Here is a 16,569-nt window from a genome sequence, read left to right as displayed (position 1 = left end):
TATATATGCACAATTTTAGTATGTTATATAGTTATACTACACTATTATAAAATATACAAATATTTTGATCAAAGGATGGGGTAATTTAGTGGAATGTAAATATTATACTTAAATGTTTTAATAAAAATATTAACACTTTTAATAGTAGTGTTACAGTGTTAAATTATGATAGCTTTTTTCAAAAATTCTTCATTGTAATTATTTACATTTAGTCATTTAGCAGTCCTGTTTTTACCTGTCAAAATAATAAGGCACAAAAAGCCCAAAAACATATTTAAAAAAACGCTTCTATTTATCCACTAACGTTAAATCGAATCTTATTTTCTTTTAATAATTCATATAGTGTGCCAGATTAGTTTAGGGTGTCTCTGTTGCACATCCCAGCACACGATCCGTTCTCATCATGTAACCGGACTCCTCTGATTGTGTTGCGGTGTGAATGGAGCTGAACGGTCTGCTGCACTGACACTCGATCATTAGTGTGTCTCACTTTACCCAATCAGAGCTCTGTGCGCGTCCCCTGAGGAACAGTTGCGATGGAGACAACCAACACTTTTAAACCCAAACACTTTGGAGTTATTCGAATTTTTCCACTGATGGTGAAGTAGCTGAGTACCATGATCATGAAGCGGCCGGTCCAGTGCGCTCCTCCTCCGGCTGTGGTTGTGGGGCCTAAAGGCTGGAGGGATGCGACTGTCCGCTCGATTCTGCGCGCCGAGGATCTTCTGCGTCAAACTCGCGCAGATCAACTGCACTCATCTACACGCTACCGCAGCCACAGCGTTGGGACGTTTAACGTTCCCTCCAGACTTCCTCAGTTAACAGCTTACAGTGTGAACAGCAGCGTGGATGAGGAGCACAATGAGAGTGACTCGGAAAAGAAAGAGGAATTCCGAACTAAATCCATTGGAAGTATGGTAATGTACCTCAGATGTTGAAACGGTGGCTGATTTATTACAATACAAATCAAGCAGCGATGTGCCTATTTGCCGTTATAATACTGATAGTTCCGGTCCTGCTTTCTGATTGGTCAAGGCAGCGTTGCGTAAGTCATGACGTAGTGCGCACCACTAATTGCTGATCGTTATTTTTATTGTATAAGAACGTTTTTTATTTGTGAATGTTTTGCATTTCACCTTTCTTAATAAAACAACATTTTAATTTAAATTTGCATGCTTATTTTTATACTGAATGTTCGTTTTATATTAGCACTAATGTGTGCAAATGTATAGGGCCCCATTCCTATATTTTGTCTAGGGCCCCCAATTCACTAAATCCGCCCCTGCACTAATGTGCGCAAGGCGGCGTTGTATTTGTGAATACAATTTTGAGGCACTCTGAATTGTAAATGCAAATGTTCTGTTTTCAAAACTACGGAGCCCCTTATATTAGCCATGGAAGTACGAACAATAATATTCCAATGCTTTTGCATTCTTTTTAAAACTTCAGCGTTCCGCATTTCAGGCCCAGGTTTTGACAGCTAAAGAAGATATGCTGGCAGATATCCGGGTTTTTTTTAAATATATATATTTGGATTTTCGGGATAGGTAGATATTACTATATTAACTATGTAACTTTATTGCAGTGTTGTTGATATAAGCTATATACACTGAAAAAAGCAATATCATGCCCCCAATTCACTAAATCCGCCCCTGCACTAATGTGCGCAAGGCGGCGTTGTATTTGTGAATACAATTTTGAGGCGCTCTGAATTGTAAATGCAAATGTTCTGTTTTCAAAACTACGGAGCCCCTTATATTAGCCATGGAAGTACGAACAATAATATTCCAATGCTTTTGCATTCTTTTTAAAACTTCAGCGTTCCGCATTTCAGGCCCAGGTTTTGACAGCTAAAGAAGATATGCTGGCAGATATCCGGGTTTTTTAAAAATATATATATTTGGATTTTCGGGATAGGTAGATATTACTATATTAACTATGTAACTTTATTGCAGTGTTGTTGATATAAGCTATGTACACTGAAAAAAGCAATATCATGCTTCGTGGGCAGCCATAGCGAAGCATACAATATCATGTACTTTTGCAACTCTTGCGAATTCTCTCATCATAAACAACAAAGCGCAGATAGATGTACATACAATGTAAGTAAGATATTCATTTCATAGTGTATACAGCTTCAGTGATTATAACAATAGTTTAGTTTTTTTTTAGAGTGCTTAAACTCGCGATAGACAGTGATAATGTCACTTTCTATGTAGGCTATAATTTATTCACTGTTTGAATAACCATGGAAAAGGAAACGTTGTATAATTATCTATTTCTAACGCTTTTATTGTAATCACGTTAAATACAAATTCAGTCTCATTAAACTTTTTTTTTAGCCGACACTCATGTCTGGTTCTTGCCTAAAAAGACGGGTTTATTATGTTTAATACATTTGACTGCTTTTAGCCTTACCCTGGAGTTGGTTCACCCTCCGCCTATGACCCCAACCCTAAACCTACCCTTACAGTAATGAAAATACAGCAATTGTCGTTGTTTAGCGTGAGAACAAATGACGTAATATTGATGTGCGCATGCACAGTAAGCCCTGGTAGGACAATCTGACAGGCAGGATAAAATGACACCGGCCCCGCAAGAAATTTTGTATTTACTTCTAAAGCGTTTAAGTTTGCTTGCAAAACTTTAGCATTCAAAAAAGGCAAAAGTTTTGCAAGTGAACACAAAATTGCTTTGGGGAGGCACATTTTTTTCCAAGCGAAATCAAAAGCATTGGAATATATATTTTTACGATGTAATTTACATGAATTGAAAATATATGAACCATTGGACTCTACACTAGATATTTTATTTGGTACTGACCAATGAGAACCCCGTTTCAGTTAACCATTAGCAGGCCTACACTTTAAAATATATTAAAAGTGAGAAAACTGTTGTCGATTATTATAATATTTTATAGTATTACTGTTTCTACAGTATTTTTGATCAAATAAATGCAGTCTTGGTGAGCATAATATAAATAATTTCAAAAACAAAAAAAAATGTATGAAAATTAATATATGATAAGACTAGAATTAGAACTCAAGTTGTATTTACTGTAGGCCTACATGTTCAGGAGAAGTGTACTCCATATTCCTACAATATGATAAAATGTTGTTTTTCTTTCATAGCTCACTTCTGGAATCATTAGCAGGCCATTCCCTCTGCCGACCCTGCGTGATCAGAGTGCAGTGGTCAGCACCGGTATGGCGGGTGAATATATGCGGGGTGTGAGAGAGGTGGAGGGTCGCCTGCGCAGACAAGCAGGCAGGGTCACACAGGAGGGCACCGGGGTGGAGCATCAGAGGGAACGACTGGAAAAACTGCTCCGCAGTCTTAGGAGAGCATTGCTGGTCAATCAGCAAAGTGCAGAGGGCAGGAAGTTTCGGCCGGCCACCACAGAGACAGTGAGTAGCTACAGTATATATAATGACTGTAGTCTAATTTAAAATGACCCTATAAGAAGTTAAAGAGACCAAATGTGGACTAAAATATATGAAATATCTTTGTTTTGAAAAATAAAGAGTGCAAAATCATGGATTCCACTATATGTTTTGTCAAGATACGGGATGGAGCCGATGATCTTCTACGCAATGAACGAAGAGGTCTGAATGTACTAAAACAAGAACTGGAGAGCATGTTGAAAAAGACCTTAACTCAACAACAGGTGAAAAAAAGGCCTTGCTGGATATATAATATGTAGATATATCTAATGCCTATTAAAAAAAAATTTCACACAAAATAGGAGACCACTGTTTTGTTTTTCTAAAATACTATCTAGTCTTAAGATAAACGACATAATCTGAACTTTCATTTATGAACTCTACCATTCAAAGGTTTGGGGTCCATAAGATTTCTGAGAAGAAGAAAAAAACAAATTTTTTTTACACAGCAAGAATGCAATAAATTGATCAAAAGTGAAAGACATGATACAAAAGATTTCTATTTGAAATAAATGCTATTCTTTTGAACTTTGAACTATTCATCTGAGAATCCTGAATCATGGTTTTCACAAACATATTAATCTGCACAACTGTTTTCAACACGCAAAATGTTTTTAAGCACCAAATCAGAATATTAGAATGATTTCTGAAGGATCATGTGACACAAAAAATTCAGCTTTGCCATCACAGGAATAAATAACATTTTATAAAATATACAAATAGAAAATAATTATTTTAAATTGTAAAAATATTTCACAATATTACTGTTTTTACTGTACTTTTTGATCAAATAAATGCAGCTTAGACATTAAAAAATCTTAACAACCCAAACAATTTGAACAAGTAGACGATACACTAGACATATTTTGCATTAGCAAATTAGCTGTCTCAAGTTGAACTTACATGTTCAGGATAATCAAATTGTTCCACCAGGACTGAAATCTGTTTATTTTATTTTTATTTTGAGGTTTTGGCTAAGAGCAGTAAGCAGTTGTTGGATTGTGCCTTTGAGAGATCCATAGTAACAGAGCTGCTTCCCCAGCATGGCTCACTCTCAGCGGGTGTGAAAACGTACCCTTCTCCCCTGTCACTGAAACCTGACCCCACTGGACCGTTTACTCCAGGTACCCCGGGCCACATTGATCTTAAAGTCTCTAACCCTTCTTTTGTCTCTTTGTCACCCAAGCTTGCATGCAGACCGCGAACGACCGCTGGTACCTAATCTCACTCTGTCTTATTGTAAAAATATTTCACAATATTACTGTTTTTACTGTACTTTTTGATCAAATAAATGCAGCTTAGACATTAAAAAATCTTAACAACCCAAACAATTTGAACAAGTAGACGATACACTAGACATATTTTGCATTAGCAAATTAGCTGTCTCAAGTTGAACTTACATGTTCAGGATAATCAAATTGTTCCACCAGGACTGAAATCTGTTTATTTTATTTTTATTTTGAGGTTTTGGCTAAGAGCAGTAAGCAGTTGTTGGATTGTGCCTTTGAGAGATCCATAGTAACAGAGCTGCTTCCCCAGCATGGCTCACTCTCAGCGGGTGTGAAAACGTACCCTTCTCCCCTGTCACTGAAACCTGACCCCACTGGACCGTTTACTCCAGGTACCCCGGGCCACATTGATCTTAAAGTCTCTAACCCTTCCTTTGTCTCTTCATCACCCAAGCTTGCATGCAGACCGCGAACGACCGCTGGTACCTAATCTCACTCTGTCTGTCATTAAGAGTGCAAACAGGCTTTGGATTCTTCATCAACAGTACTACGTCAATCTCAGCAGCTCAGAGAGAACATTTCACAAGTCATGAGTGATGTCATCAGAAAGCAAACAGATATGCACCGTTCAGCCAGTGAGGCCCTGCTGGAGAAAATCACAGAAACTACCAACCTAGAGGTGTGTGATTAAAGTGGAGAGTGGAATGGAACGCTAAATTATGATTCATTGGCCCAGACTGAATTCTGCAGAATGAAACCGAATACATAATAATTACAACAAAAAAAAAATCTGTTCTCTTGACTTGTAAAAAAGTGTCACTGTTTCCACAAAAATATTAAACTGCACAATCGTTTTTAACATTAATAAGAAATGTTTCTTTAGACTGCCAAATCAGCAGATTAGAATGATCTCTGAAGGATCATGTGACACTGAAGACTGGAGTAATGGCTACTGAAAATTCAGCTTTGCCATCATAAATAAATTACATTTTAAAATGCATTCAAATAGAAAACACTTATTTTAAATTGTAATACTTTTTCACAATATTAGTGTTTTTACTGTATTTTTGCTCAAATAAATGCAACCTTGGTGAGCATAAGAGACTAAAAACAAAAAATCTTACAGACCCCAAACATTAGAACAGTAGTGTATACTAAAAAAAATAAAATAATAATAAATAAATATGCAAAAGACAGGGAATATGTATAACTTTTTAAATGACGGACATTGAAAGGTATGGATCCAGAGGTCCAATAAATATTCAAAAGAGCAGAAATAAATGGAAATGGAAGGAAATACACAATATTTTGGAGGCATAATTACAAACACAATAAATTTGCTCTGCTCCTGCTTTGTATTTGAGGAGTTAAATGTGACTTTGATATAAGGTAATTAAATGTTTTGGACTAGTTTACTGTATTCAGGTATATATATACTTTTTCTTATTCTTCATCAGCAACATCTGACACTGAGCTCAGCTGCCACAAGACAGGCCATTTACCGCAAACAGAGACAGATGCAGTGTGCTGGCTACAGTCTTGGCAGAGCTATGGTATGTTTTTATTTATAGACTGTGGTGCTAATTTACTACCAAAGTGACTTTCATGTGCATATACATATTTAGTGATTGTGAAAACTACTTTAACCCTCACCCACTAGAATTCATCTTAAAGTGCTACTAAAATCCTACATTGTGAATAACATTACCATTCTTTTCATGACTTTTTCACTCACTGATTGATGCAGATGAATTCCTTCCTTGCAGGGCCCAGTCTGCAGTGCTGATCTTTTTTGTCGTGAGAGATTGAGCAGGCCTATGACTCAGCTGTATGGGCGGCATTCAAGTTTTGGACTTCCAGAATCCGACCTCCTAACACAGGTCAGAGCATTGGATGTAATCTAACATTCATAACATTCCTCTATGATCTGTCAATCATAAAGTGCAATACTTCCTAATCTTTGGTTCCTAGACTGATTCAAAATATATTTTTGCATTTGCAGTAAAAGTTAGATCAAATCCATAAAAAAAATACTGACAGTATAATTCTGTATAATTTAATTTAAACATTCATGTAAGGCATAGAGTACATAATATTTTTAAAACGTGAAGATGATATATTGTTAAAAAAATTGGGGTCAGTAAGAATGTGTTGTTTTTGAAAGAGTTCTCTAATGTTCCATGTCTGCATTTAAAATAAATAAGTAAAAACAGTAATATTGTGAAATATTATTACAATTAAAAATGTTTATTTTAATATATTTTAAGACACAATTTATTTCTGTGATGACAAAGTTATATTTGCAGCAACCATTATTCCAGGCTTCAGTGTCACATGATCCTTTAGAAATCATTCTAATATGCTGATTTGCTAAGAAAGAAACATATATTATTAATGAAATTGTTTTTTTTTAAAAACAGCATTTACTTGAAATACAACTTGTAATAACAAAAGCCTTCACTGTCACTTTTGGTCAATTTAATGCATCCTGGTTGTGGAAAAGTACTCATAAAAAATAATAATAATAACTTACTGATCCCAAACCTTAGAACGGTAGTGTAGGCTGATAGTCTAAATTAAGCACTGTTAACACATACATGTCCCTCATACTCTCAGGGCAGCACTATGCTCCGGAAACACCTGGAATCCTCAGGGAAAGAGATTGCAGAGCTGCAGGTCACTCATCAGCAGCTGGAGGATGACAAGTATGGAAAGCATGCCGCAGCCAGTGTGGACACTGCTGTGATCAGGCTGCGGCGAAGACTCGTTCGTCCCCAATCTATCCGGCCTGCAACCAGTTAAAACACTACTGACAGCAATTTTATCATAAAGATGGTGCTTCACTTGCTAAAGTTTCTTTCTAATTATTATACAAAGTTACCATGTGGTGTTTGCAAAACAAAGAGTATGGTGATTGTTTGTCATTTGAACAATGTTCAGAAAATACACATGCAAAATGTGTGACAGATGTGTTAATGTTTAAGATGCCGAATGACACTCCACTCCAGCATTATTCAAATACTGGTCGCACAGTATTGAATAATAATCAGATTTTAAGAGCTAAATTTTATTTTACTTTTGACTCATGATTTGCTGTATCACCACCAAATGTACTGCACACATCTGAATATTTGGGTTGAAGTGTTCTGGAACAGTAAAGTTGTAAATACAACTTAACCACTGATTTCTAGTCATGTTCATTTTTGGAAAGCCAAACAAAGTAGTTTCACTTTCACAATGAAACACAGCGTCACACACGGTGGCCTAGAGTGAGCAGAGGCTGGGGGATAAAGTGAGGAACGGCCGGCGGGCTGAGGGAGCAGAGGCGGCGGATTCGACGAAGGAGCATCCGGAGGGCTTGCGGCAACCACATGTGACGACCCCGGGCTGGACGCCGCTTCGTCCACGGTGAAAGCCAATCCGGCGATCCACAGCGCAAAGTTGTAGTATTTCCAACCAGCACAGATCAACTCCAGGCATGACAAAACAGATATCATCCTCTTTTGGAAGGCCAAACAAAGTAGTTTCGCTTTCACAACATCTTGGTCTCATCAGACCACAGGACATGGTTCCAGTAATCCATGTCCTTACTCTGCTTGTCTTCAGCAAACTGTTTGCGGGCTTTCTTGTGCATCATCTTTAGAAGAGGCTTCCTTCTGGGACGACAGCCATCCAGACCAATTTGATGCAGTGTGCGTCGTATGGTCTGAGCACTGACAGGCTGACCCCCCACCCCTTCAACCTCTGCAGCAATGCTGGCAGCACTCATACGTCTATTTCCCAAACAGAACCTCTGGATATGATGCTGAGCACGTGCACTCAACCTCTTATATAATAAAATATTTACAAAAATGTGAGGGGTGTACTCACTTCTGTGAGATACTGTAAATGCATATCACTTCTCCTGTGATATGACAGAAGGCGAGATGCCTTGACGATGATTTTAATTATTTTGAATGAGCCTTATCTTTGTCTCCAGACTCTTCCTCTCTTTTAACACTTTCTTCCCCTCTTCTTTCAATCTCTCTCTCTCTTTGTTCACTCTCTTCTCCTCCTCTCTCAGCTTCCTCATCTTCTCCTCAAACAGCTCTTTCTCTTTCGCCAGTCTGTCTGTCAGTTCAGCATGCTTTCTCTCTCTCTGCTCCAGTTCTTTCTGCTGCACAGCCTCAGTCCCGCCGACCTCGCCACACTCAAAACTCTGCTGCTGAGACAGTGATACAGGAAGTGCAATAAATATGTAAATAACCATTAAAGGAATAGTCGGGCCAACAAAGAAAACTTGCTGAAAATTTACTCACCCTCAGGCCATCCAAGATGTAAATTAGTTTGATTCTTCATCAGAACAAATTTATCATTACATCACTTGCTCACCATTGGATCCTTTGCAGTGAATGGGTGCCGTCAGAATGAGAACAGCAATAAGAGCAATTTAAACTTCAAACTATTGCTCAACACAAAAAGTCCTCTATCCATAATTTTGCATTCTCCAGTGAAGTCATCATTTCTTCTGAATCAGAGGATGGATTTATTATTATAGATAAGGAAGAGTTATTATAGATAATGGACTGGTATTTTTATGTTAACTGATGGACTGGAGTGGTGTGGATTACTTGTGGACTATTGTGATGTTTTTATTAGCCGTACGGACTCTCATTCTGATGGCACCCATTCGCTGAAGAGGAACCATTGGTGAACAAGTGATGTACTGCTAAATTCTCCAAATCTGTTCCAATAAAGAACCAAACTCATCTACATCTTGGATGGCCTGAGGGTGAGTAAAATTCTCAATTTTGGGTGAACTATTCCTATTGCTTTAAAACACTCTACTTCATTATATAATACCTACATATTACTCACATTCTATATAAATTTTAAACACATTTTAGATAAACGCACTCTGAGAAAAATTGCCTCACCCACCCTTTTGACATTATAATCACTTGTAAGAGTTTGGGGTGGAGCTTCTCCCTCGAGGAGGAGGAGATTTTGAACTTCAAAGCAGCTGTCTTGGATTATTATAGCAGCCTTCAAAATAACAGTATGATATGTAGAAATTATACAAACAAATAAACATTTAGATGTTATTAAAAGTTAATCAATAACTCACACCTGCAGACTGTAGAGCATGTGGATTAAGTTGTGAACACTCTCCGCTAGAGAAATGCAAATATGCCATTTATTGTAATCATAAATGCTGAACAGACAAAATAGACCATATTTATGATATATGAGCAGAACATCTAAATCAAATTATTAAAAAATTCATCATTACCATAAATTGTTCCAATGAATTTAACAGGACAGTTTGCATACGAATGTTTTACAAACAATTAACATAGAATGCTATCGGCTTGTGTTTCAAGAATAAATTCAAATTTATAGTAAATTGCTTACAAAGGTGTTTACCTTTAAATAAGTCTAGTAGGCGGGGCTTATTGGGGCTATTGTGAGAGGCCCCACCCCTGTTCCTCCCAAAGCACTCCTCCTGCTCCGACTTGGCAAATTTTGTTCATTATCTGGACAGAAATATAGAAAATAAAATAAAATAATAACTTGGAATTTGACAGCCACTGATCACTGGTTATTATAGATAACTAGCTAAATAACTTCTTTAAATAACTCAAATTAAGTCATAAGTTTAGGGAAAAAACATGAGCGTGAGTAAATGACAGAATTGTATTTATTTATTGTCAGAAATACTTCTGTTATGTGGTTACTTGTAATTACAGTAATTTTAACAATAATGAAATCGTTTTCTGTTGTGCAACACTCTGAGTGTTAGTAATGTGATTACTCACAGTTTGCTCTTTCCTGGCCAAAGTTGTCATGGTTACTTGGTGACCATATGCAAGGAAAAAGCCAAGTCAACAAAGTGATAGCCAGCTTCACCACTGGGAAAGAGAGAGACTTTGGTGAAGATCAGTAGAGCCTAACTGTGTTTCTACAGAGAGAAAGACAGATTGATTACCCTCTTCCTGTGCGTCAGACAGTAATGTGACACCCTGAGGGGTGTTTTCAGGGTGGGGTTGAACGAGAAGACGGCAGGTAGCCAGACTCCATCTACCAGTCCCTCTACAGATCTTTATAACTTCTCCTCAATAACAGCACAGCTGTAGATCCAGAGAGAACAGCGCCTCTACACACACACACACACAGACATACACAAGCAATCAGACATAAGGAATAATAAAGTCATAAACAGTTGGGTGGATGGATGTGTACCTTGTAATTTCTGTATCTTCTTGACTTTGATTTCCCCCTCATTCTTCTTGGTCTTATCATCAGGAAGGCTGAAACAAATACAAATATACACTGTTTAAAGGTTTAGGGAAGGTAAGATTTATTAATGTTTTTGAAAGAAATCTCTTATACTGCATTGATTTGATCAGAAATACAGTAAAAACAGTAATACTGTGAAATGTTATTACATTTTTCAGCCATTACTCCAGTCTTCAGTGTCACACAATCCTTCAGAAATCATTCTAATATGCTGATTTGTTGCTCAAGAAACATTTCTGATTATTATCAATGCTGAAAACACTTGTGCTCCTTAATTTTTTTGTAGAAATGGTGACTTTTCTTTTTTTTTAAAACAGCATTTATTTGATATAGAAATCTTTTTTAACATTATAATTGTCTTTACTACCACTTTTGAGCAATTTAATGCATGCTTGCTGAATAAAAGTATTAATTTCTTCAAAAAAATCTCACTTAAGCAAACTTTTAAATGGTAGTGTACAGACTAATTAAACACTCTCTAGGTCTAACACACCTATCAGCAACCTGTCTCAGCAGTGTCATCCACATGTTGCGTTCCTCACGAGTCTGTGTGTGTATCTCGTACATCTCTGGCCCCACAGAGCAATCGCCACTGATCAGAAATAATCCTCTCTCCTGATTGGCTATTTCCCTCACAATGAGCCTTCGCAAGGGCATCACAGATGGCTTCTGCTCCTGAAGACACAATATATTTAAAATTGAATACATATTTTGATTTCTTAAGTGCACAAACACTTGCTCAGGGACAGAAAAAACACTATATAATGTATATATTTCTGTACCAATGCAGCAAAGACAAACTTTGGCACTTTCTCCTGAAGGAAAGCCAAAACATCTGTGAGGAGCAGCACAAGAACATCTGTAAAAGAGAGAAAGAGACACTAGGAATGGAATTAAATAATACATTAATGACAAAAAAATAGAAACACACATGGCAGCAGGACCTCTCAGTCTGCCAGAGGTGGTCCTACAGGTCAGCGCTGAAGAGTGTGTGAGAGTTCGGTGAGATCTCTCTGTACGTAATTATGAAATATATCAGCTTGCACAATTTCTTTTTAAATAATTCATTTTCATATGTATATTTTACTTTCATTATATTTGACTTTACATGAATTTTATATAGTAATTGACATGAATAATGATAATTATTAATAATTTATATGATTTATTTGTATATGTATTTATATATTATTAATAATAATAATGTTAACGATAAAATATTAAAATAAATATTTATTCATATTTAACTGAACATTCAGTTTAACAAGTTCTGCAAAGATGGATTTACCATCAGTGTGTTGGAGTCATATATAATAATTATTAAATAATATAATTCATATTTATTGATATAATTAAAATGATTAAGAATTTATTATTATTATCAATAATTAATTATTTAATTAATTAAATAAATTCATGTAATAATTTAATGTGTTAATTATACAAATTAATTTACATTAATAATACCAATGTAAATTATATTATATTAATTTAAAAGTAATATTTAGTCATATTAAACTAATCTTTAATAGCAGTTTACCAACTTCTACAAAAACAGATTTACCATCAGTGTGTTGGAGTCATATACAATAATAATTATTATTAAATAATTAATATGATTAATATTTATTGATATAATTAAAATGATTAATAATTTATTATCAATAATTAATTCTTTCATTTAATAATTTAATGAAAGGGTTAATTATCTGAATTAATTTACATTAATAATACCAATGTAAATTATATTATATTATATTCATTGAAAAGTAACATTTAGTCATATTTAACTGATCTTCAATAGCAGTTTACCAACTTCTACAAAAACAGATTTACCATCAGTGTGTTGAAGGAGTCTCTCTATCAGAACAGGGTACTTTGTGATTCTCTGGGTAACAAGCATCAGGAATTCTGGGATTTCACGTCGTTTTATGACAGAGTTAGTACTCTGCTGCTGTAGAGGCAACAAATATGGTCATTGACATAAAAATGTTGTATGTGTTTGTATGCGTTAAATCAACTTACTCTGAGAAATAACTGTAGTTTCCTGTTGCTTTGTAGTAGTTGCTTATAAATTTTCAGTGCTTCTGGATGTCGACTGTAGAAATCCCCGTACAATTCTATCATCTGAGAAGCATTTCGGCCTGCAAACTACATACACAATGATGTTAATGAACCTAAGGTAAGAGTTGAACTTGTTCAGCCATAATATGTAAACTGATCAACTTCAAGTCTTCAGATGTTTAGGTTGTCACATCTGTTGACACAGAATATCACCAATTTGTCTTATGATGTAGTTCTTGTGCATTCCTGGGTGAATAGACACATGCTGTCTGGTCTCCATGTCTATAAGAAAGTTTTTGTGCAAAGCTAAGAGCTCATCCAGCCTGGGGGATATCTGAGCGATCACGTCCTGCTCTAGCTGCACTTCCTCCAACAGTCCCCGCCTCAAAACATCAGCCATAACAGAGAGAGTCTGGATGTGGTGAAATTCTGTCTGCATCAGCTCTGTGACAAACACATCACTAACCAATCAAATTAGGCTAAAACTACAGCATTCAAACTTTTTTAAACAACAGTGTATCATGAATGATCAAAAAACATATCAACAATCTAAAAGGGGCTTTGCAATCACTGACCATAGATGATCTCCTGTCTCTTGACCACCTCTCTGTCCAGTGTCCTACTGAATTCAGTGTCCACGACAGCGATCCAAGATTCAGCAGAGTAGTCAAATGATATGTGAGCTGAAGAATCAGTAGAATCTGGCAAAGAGATAGTAAAAGTTCATTAGGGTATGCGTGATTTGGAAAAACTATAGTTCAGTCAAAAATCATGTTATTTACATGACGCCACTGGTCCAATCATCACTGATTGACAAAAAATACAAATAAAAAATAAAGAAAAATATTTGAATAATGAAAGCTTTTTCATTATTTTTTGAGCTCAACAGCAGGGTTATGATAGTTAACTAAAACCTAAACCCATTTAATTTCATTACTTGAAATAAAATATAAAAAACTAAAATAAATATTATAAATGTAATATACATAATACAAATACATTTAACATACTATTTATACATTTATTCAATTTAATGAATTTTATTTATTTAATATATTTATCTAAATTTATTCATATAAATATATTTAATGTACTCCTATAAATGTAGTTGATATCAGCTATCAGTTTTATATCAGATAGTTTCAGCTTAAACTTTGTTAAAGTTCAAGTTAGAATTGATACAAAAATTGATAAAATCATATAGTGAATTGGTGGGTTTTTGTTAAATGTGAGCCAAAATCATCACAATTAAAAGAACCAAAGACTTAAACTACTTCAGTCTGTGTGCACTGAATTTATTTAATACACGAGTTTCACAATTTGAGTTGAATTACTGAAATAAATGAACTTTTCCACGACATTCTAATTTATTGAGATGCACCTGTAGACATATTAATAAAATTACTGAAAATGACAAAACACATAAAAATTACTAAAACTTTACAATTAAAAGGAAAAGGGAAAATATAACAACTATTTTTTTTTTATTAAGTCAAATTGAATAAAAACTATAATTAGGGTGGCCATATGCGCCGTTCATACGGGACACGTCCCGGCCAGGATTTTAATATTGCCTAAAATATCCAGGTTTTGGCTGTTTGCACTGTGCAGGTCGATCGTTGTGTGACATTCATGATCATGAGAGCTATAGAGAGCAGAGCAGACGGCTCCTTATGCTTTCGAATCGCTCTCTCACCTACTTTGGTGTCTTTTTTTGATCTGTGCGCAGCGACACTTCAAGTCAAACGAACAAACAAACACGTGCGCATATTTGCATTGCTTTGATTGTTCCCTGTAGATCTCACCTTCTCACGCACGGACGACCGTTTCGTGAACCTAGGAGAGGAGGTAATTCTGACTTTGCTATAACAATCTGGCGCTTCTGAATCAGCTACTGTTTTGTTATTAGTTGAAGCAGGGGCGTAGCCATCATTTCAAAAGTGGGGGGGACGGAATGTCTAGTGTTATACCTGTTTTTTCCCTTGGTCTTAACCGTGGCTTGTGTACTGCACACACATACCAGCTTCATCACTGTGTCTGTCACGCGACTCTGTTCCCCTTTCGGGCTCTGTCTTTACATTTATTTTATTTATTATTGCTATCCACACATTGGACATCCTCATTAATGTCCTCTAATCCAATTAGAACTCAGCATTTATAATTCCACTGCTCATCTGATGGCTGTCCAAGAAGATTGTGAGGGGTGTGTAGGTTGGCTAGGGCAAGTGTGACCCTTTGATTTATATCTGCCCTTGCAGAGCTGTCATTCAAACCATATCGACCAATCAGATGTCTGTGCTCAGTGGTGCTGAGACAGTCGCTTTGGGTAACCAGGTATTCAGCCAGCTCCTGCACGAATGTCAGATGAGACACACCCACACACATCACAGCATCATCTGTAAATATATATGCTCGGACGCGCACCATCTCCGGCTGTTTATGACCTAAACGCAACGGAAATGGAAACACAAAGAAAGCACTAAATACACATACATGATCTGTATGAACATTTTCTTGCAAACTGTGGGAGGAGGAGCAAAGTTAAAATAAAAAAAAGTTATTTATTAATCTTTACTATGATTTATGTTATATGATGATTATATTATATTATATTATTACAAAGAACATTAACTACGAATATATAATCAATATGAACAGTATCTTGGAAAGTGTGGGAGGAGGAGTAAAGCAATAACATGCCTTATTAATCTTTATTATGATTTATGTTATTATATTATAGTATAGTATAGTATAGTATATTATAGTATAGTATAGTATATACCCTAAGACAAGAGATTTGGAGAATGGATTATATTATTTTACATTATATTATATTATTTCTTTATTATAGTTTTTCACCTGGAACAATGAAGTAGAGCATGTTGTGAACTCTAGTTTGCAGAACGTGTATTAGAGTTGAGCCCTCTAGAACCACAAAAACCTCTTCTTCCTGAACCAATGGGAGCAGTGCAAAAACCTTTGCTTGCCCCTTAAACACACATGCACAACATTTAGAACATAAATAGCATACTTTCATATATTTCATTGTAGTAAATGCATAGTAATTCTTTTTCTAAAAGCACATCAACAATATTTACATCGTAAAAACAGGCAAAGAAGACAGGAAAAGAGACAGAAAAGTGTTACTCACATAAATAGGAACCTCTCTTCTGCTTAGCTTCATTGTTTCTTCAACCTTCAAGAAACAAGTAGTATCAATTTACCAAAAATTAAAATTCATACTTGAAAAGCCATATGAAATGATGAAGTCACCTAAAAGGCCAGAGAGGATTGAAGTCGCTCATTCAAATGAGAGCTGAAATCTAAAAGAGACAGAGAATAGGAGAGGAGTAAGTGAGGAGGAACAAGGATGAGAAGGAGAAGAGTAATGAAACACAAAACAAATCTATCTATCTATCTATCTATCTATCTATCTATCTATCTATCTATCGGTATGTCTGTCTGTCTGTCTGTCTGTCTGTCTGTATGTCTGTCTGTCTATCTATCTATCTGTCTGTCTGTCTATCTGTCTGTCTGTCTGTCTATCTATCTGT

The 16,569-nt window shown here is 35.8% G+C and overlaps 1 protein-coding gene across 1 annotated transcript; it reads left to right on the top strand.

The window, feature by feature from the left end:
• Window positions 1-623: 623 nt before the first annotated feature.
• On the top strand, window positions 624-7,474 carry tektl1 (tektin like 1). The gene is made up of 8 exons (XM_016276227.1): window positions 624-917; window positions 3,132-3,407; window positions 3,563-3,667; window positions 4,411-4,567; window positions 5,185-5,351; window positions 6,130-6,225; window positions 6,439-6,552; window positions 7,289-7,474. Exons 1-8 carry the CDS (start codon window positions 624-626, stop codon window positions 7,472-7,474), a joined length of 1,395 nt encoding a protein of 464 aa, XP_016131713.1.
• Window positions 7,475-16,569: the final 9,095 nt, after the last annotated feature.

Source organism: Sinocyclocheilus grahami, unplaced genomic scaffold (assembly GCF_001515645.1).
Source record: "Sinocyclocheilus grahami isolate Dianchi unplaced genomic scaffold, SAMN03320097.WGS_v1.1 scaffold6.1, whole genome shotgun sequence".
Taxonomy (NCBI): Eukaryota; Metazoa; Chordata; class Actinopteri; order Cypriniformes; family Cyprinidae; genus Sinocyclocheilus; species Sinocyclocheilus grahami.
This window is presented reverse-complemented; position numbering and strand designations above follow the sequence as displayed.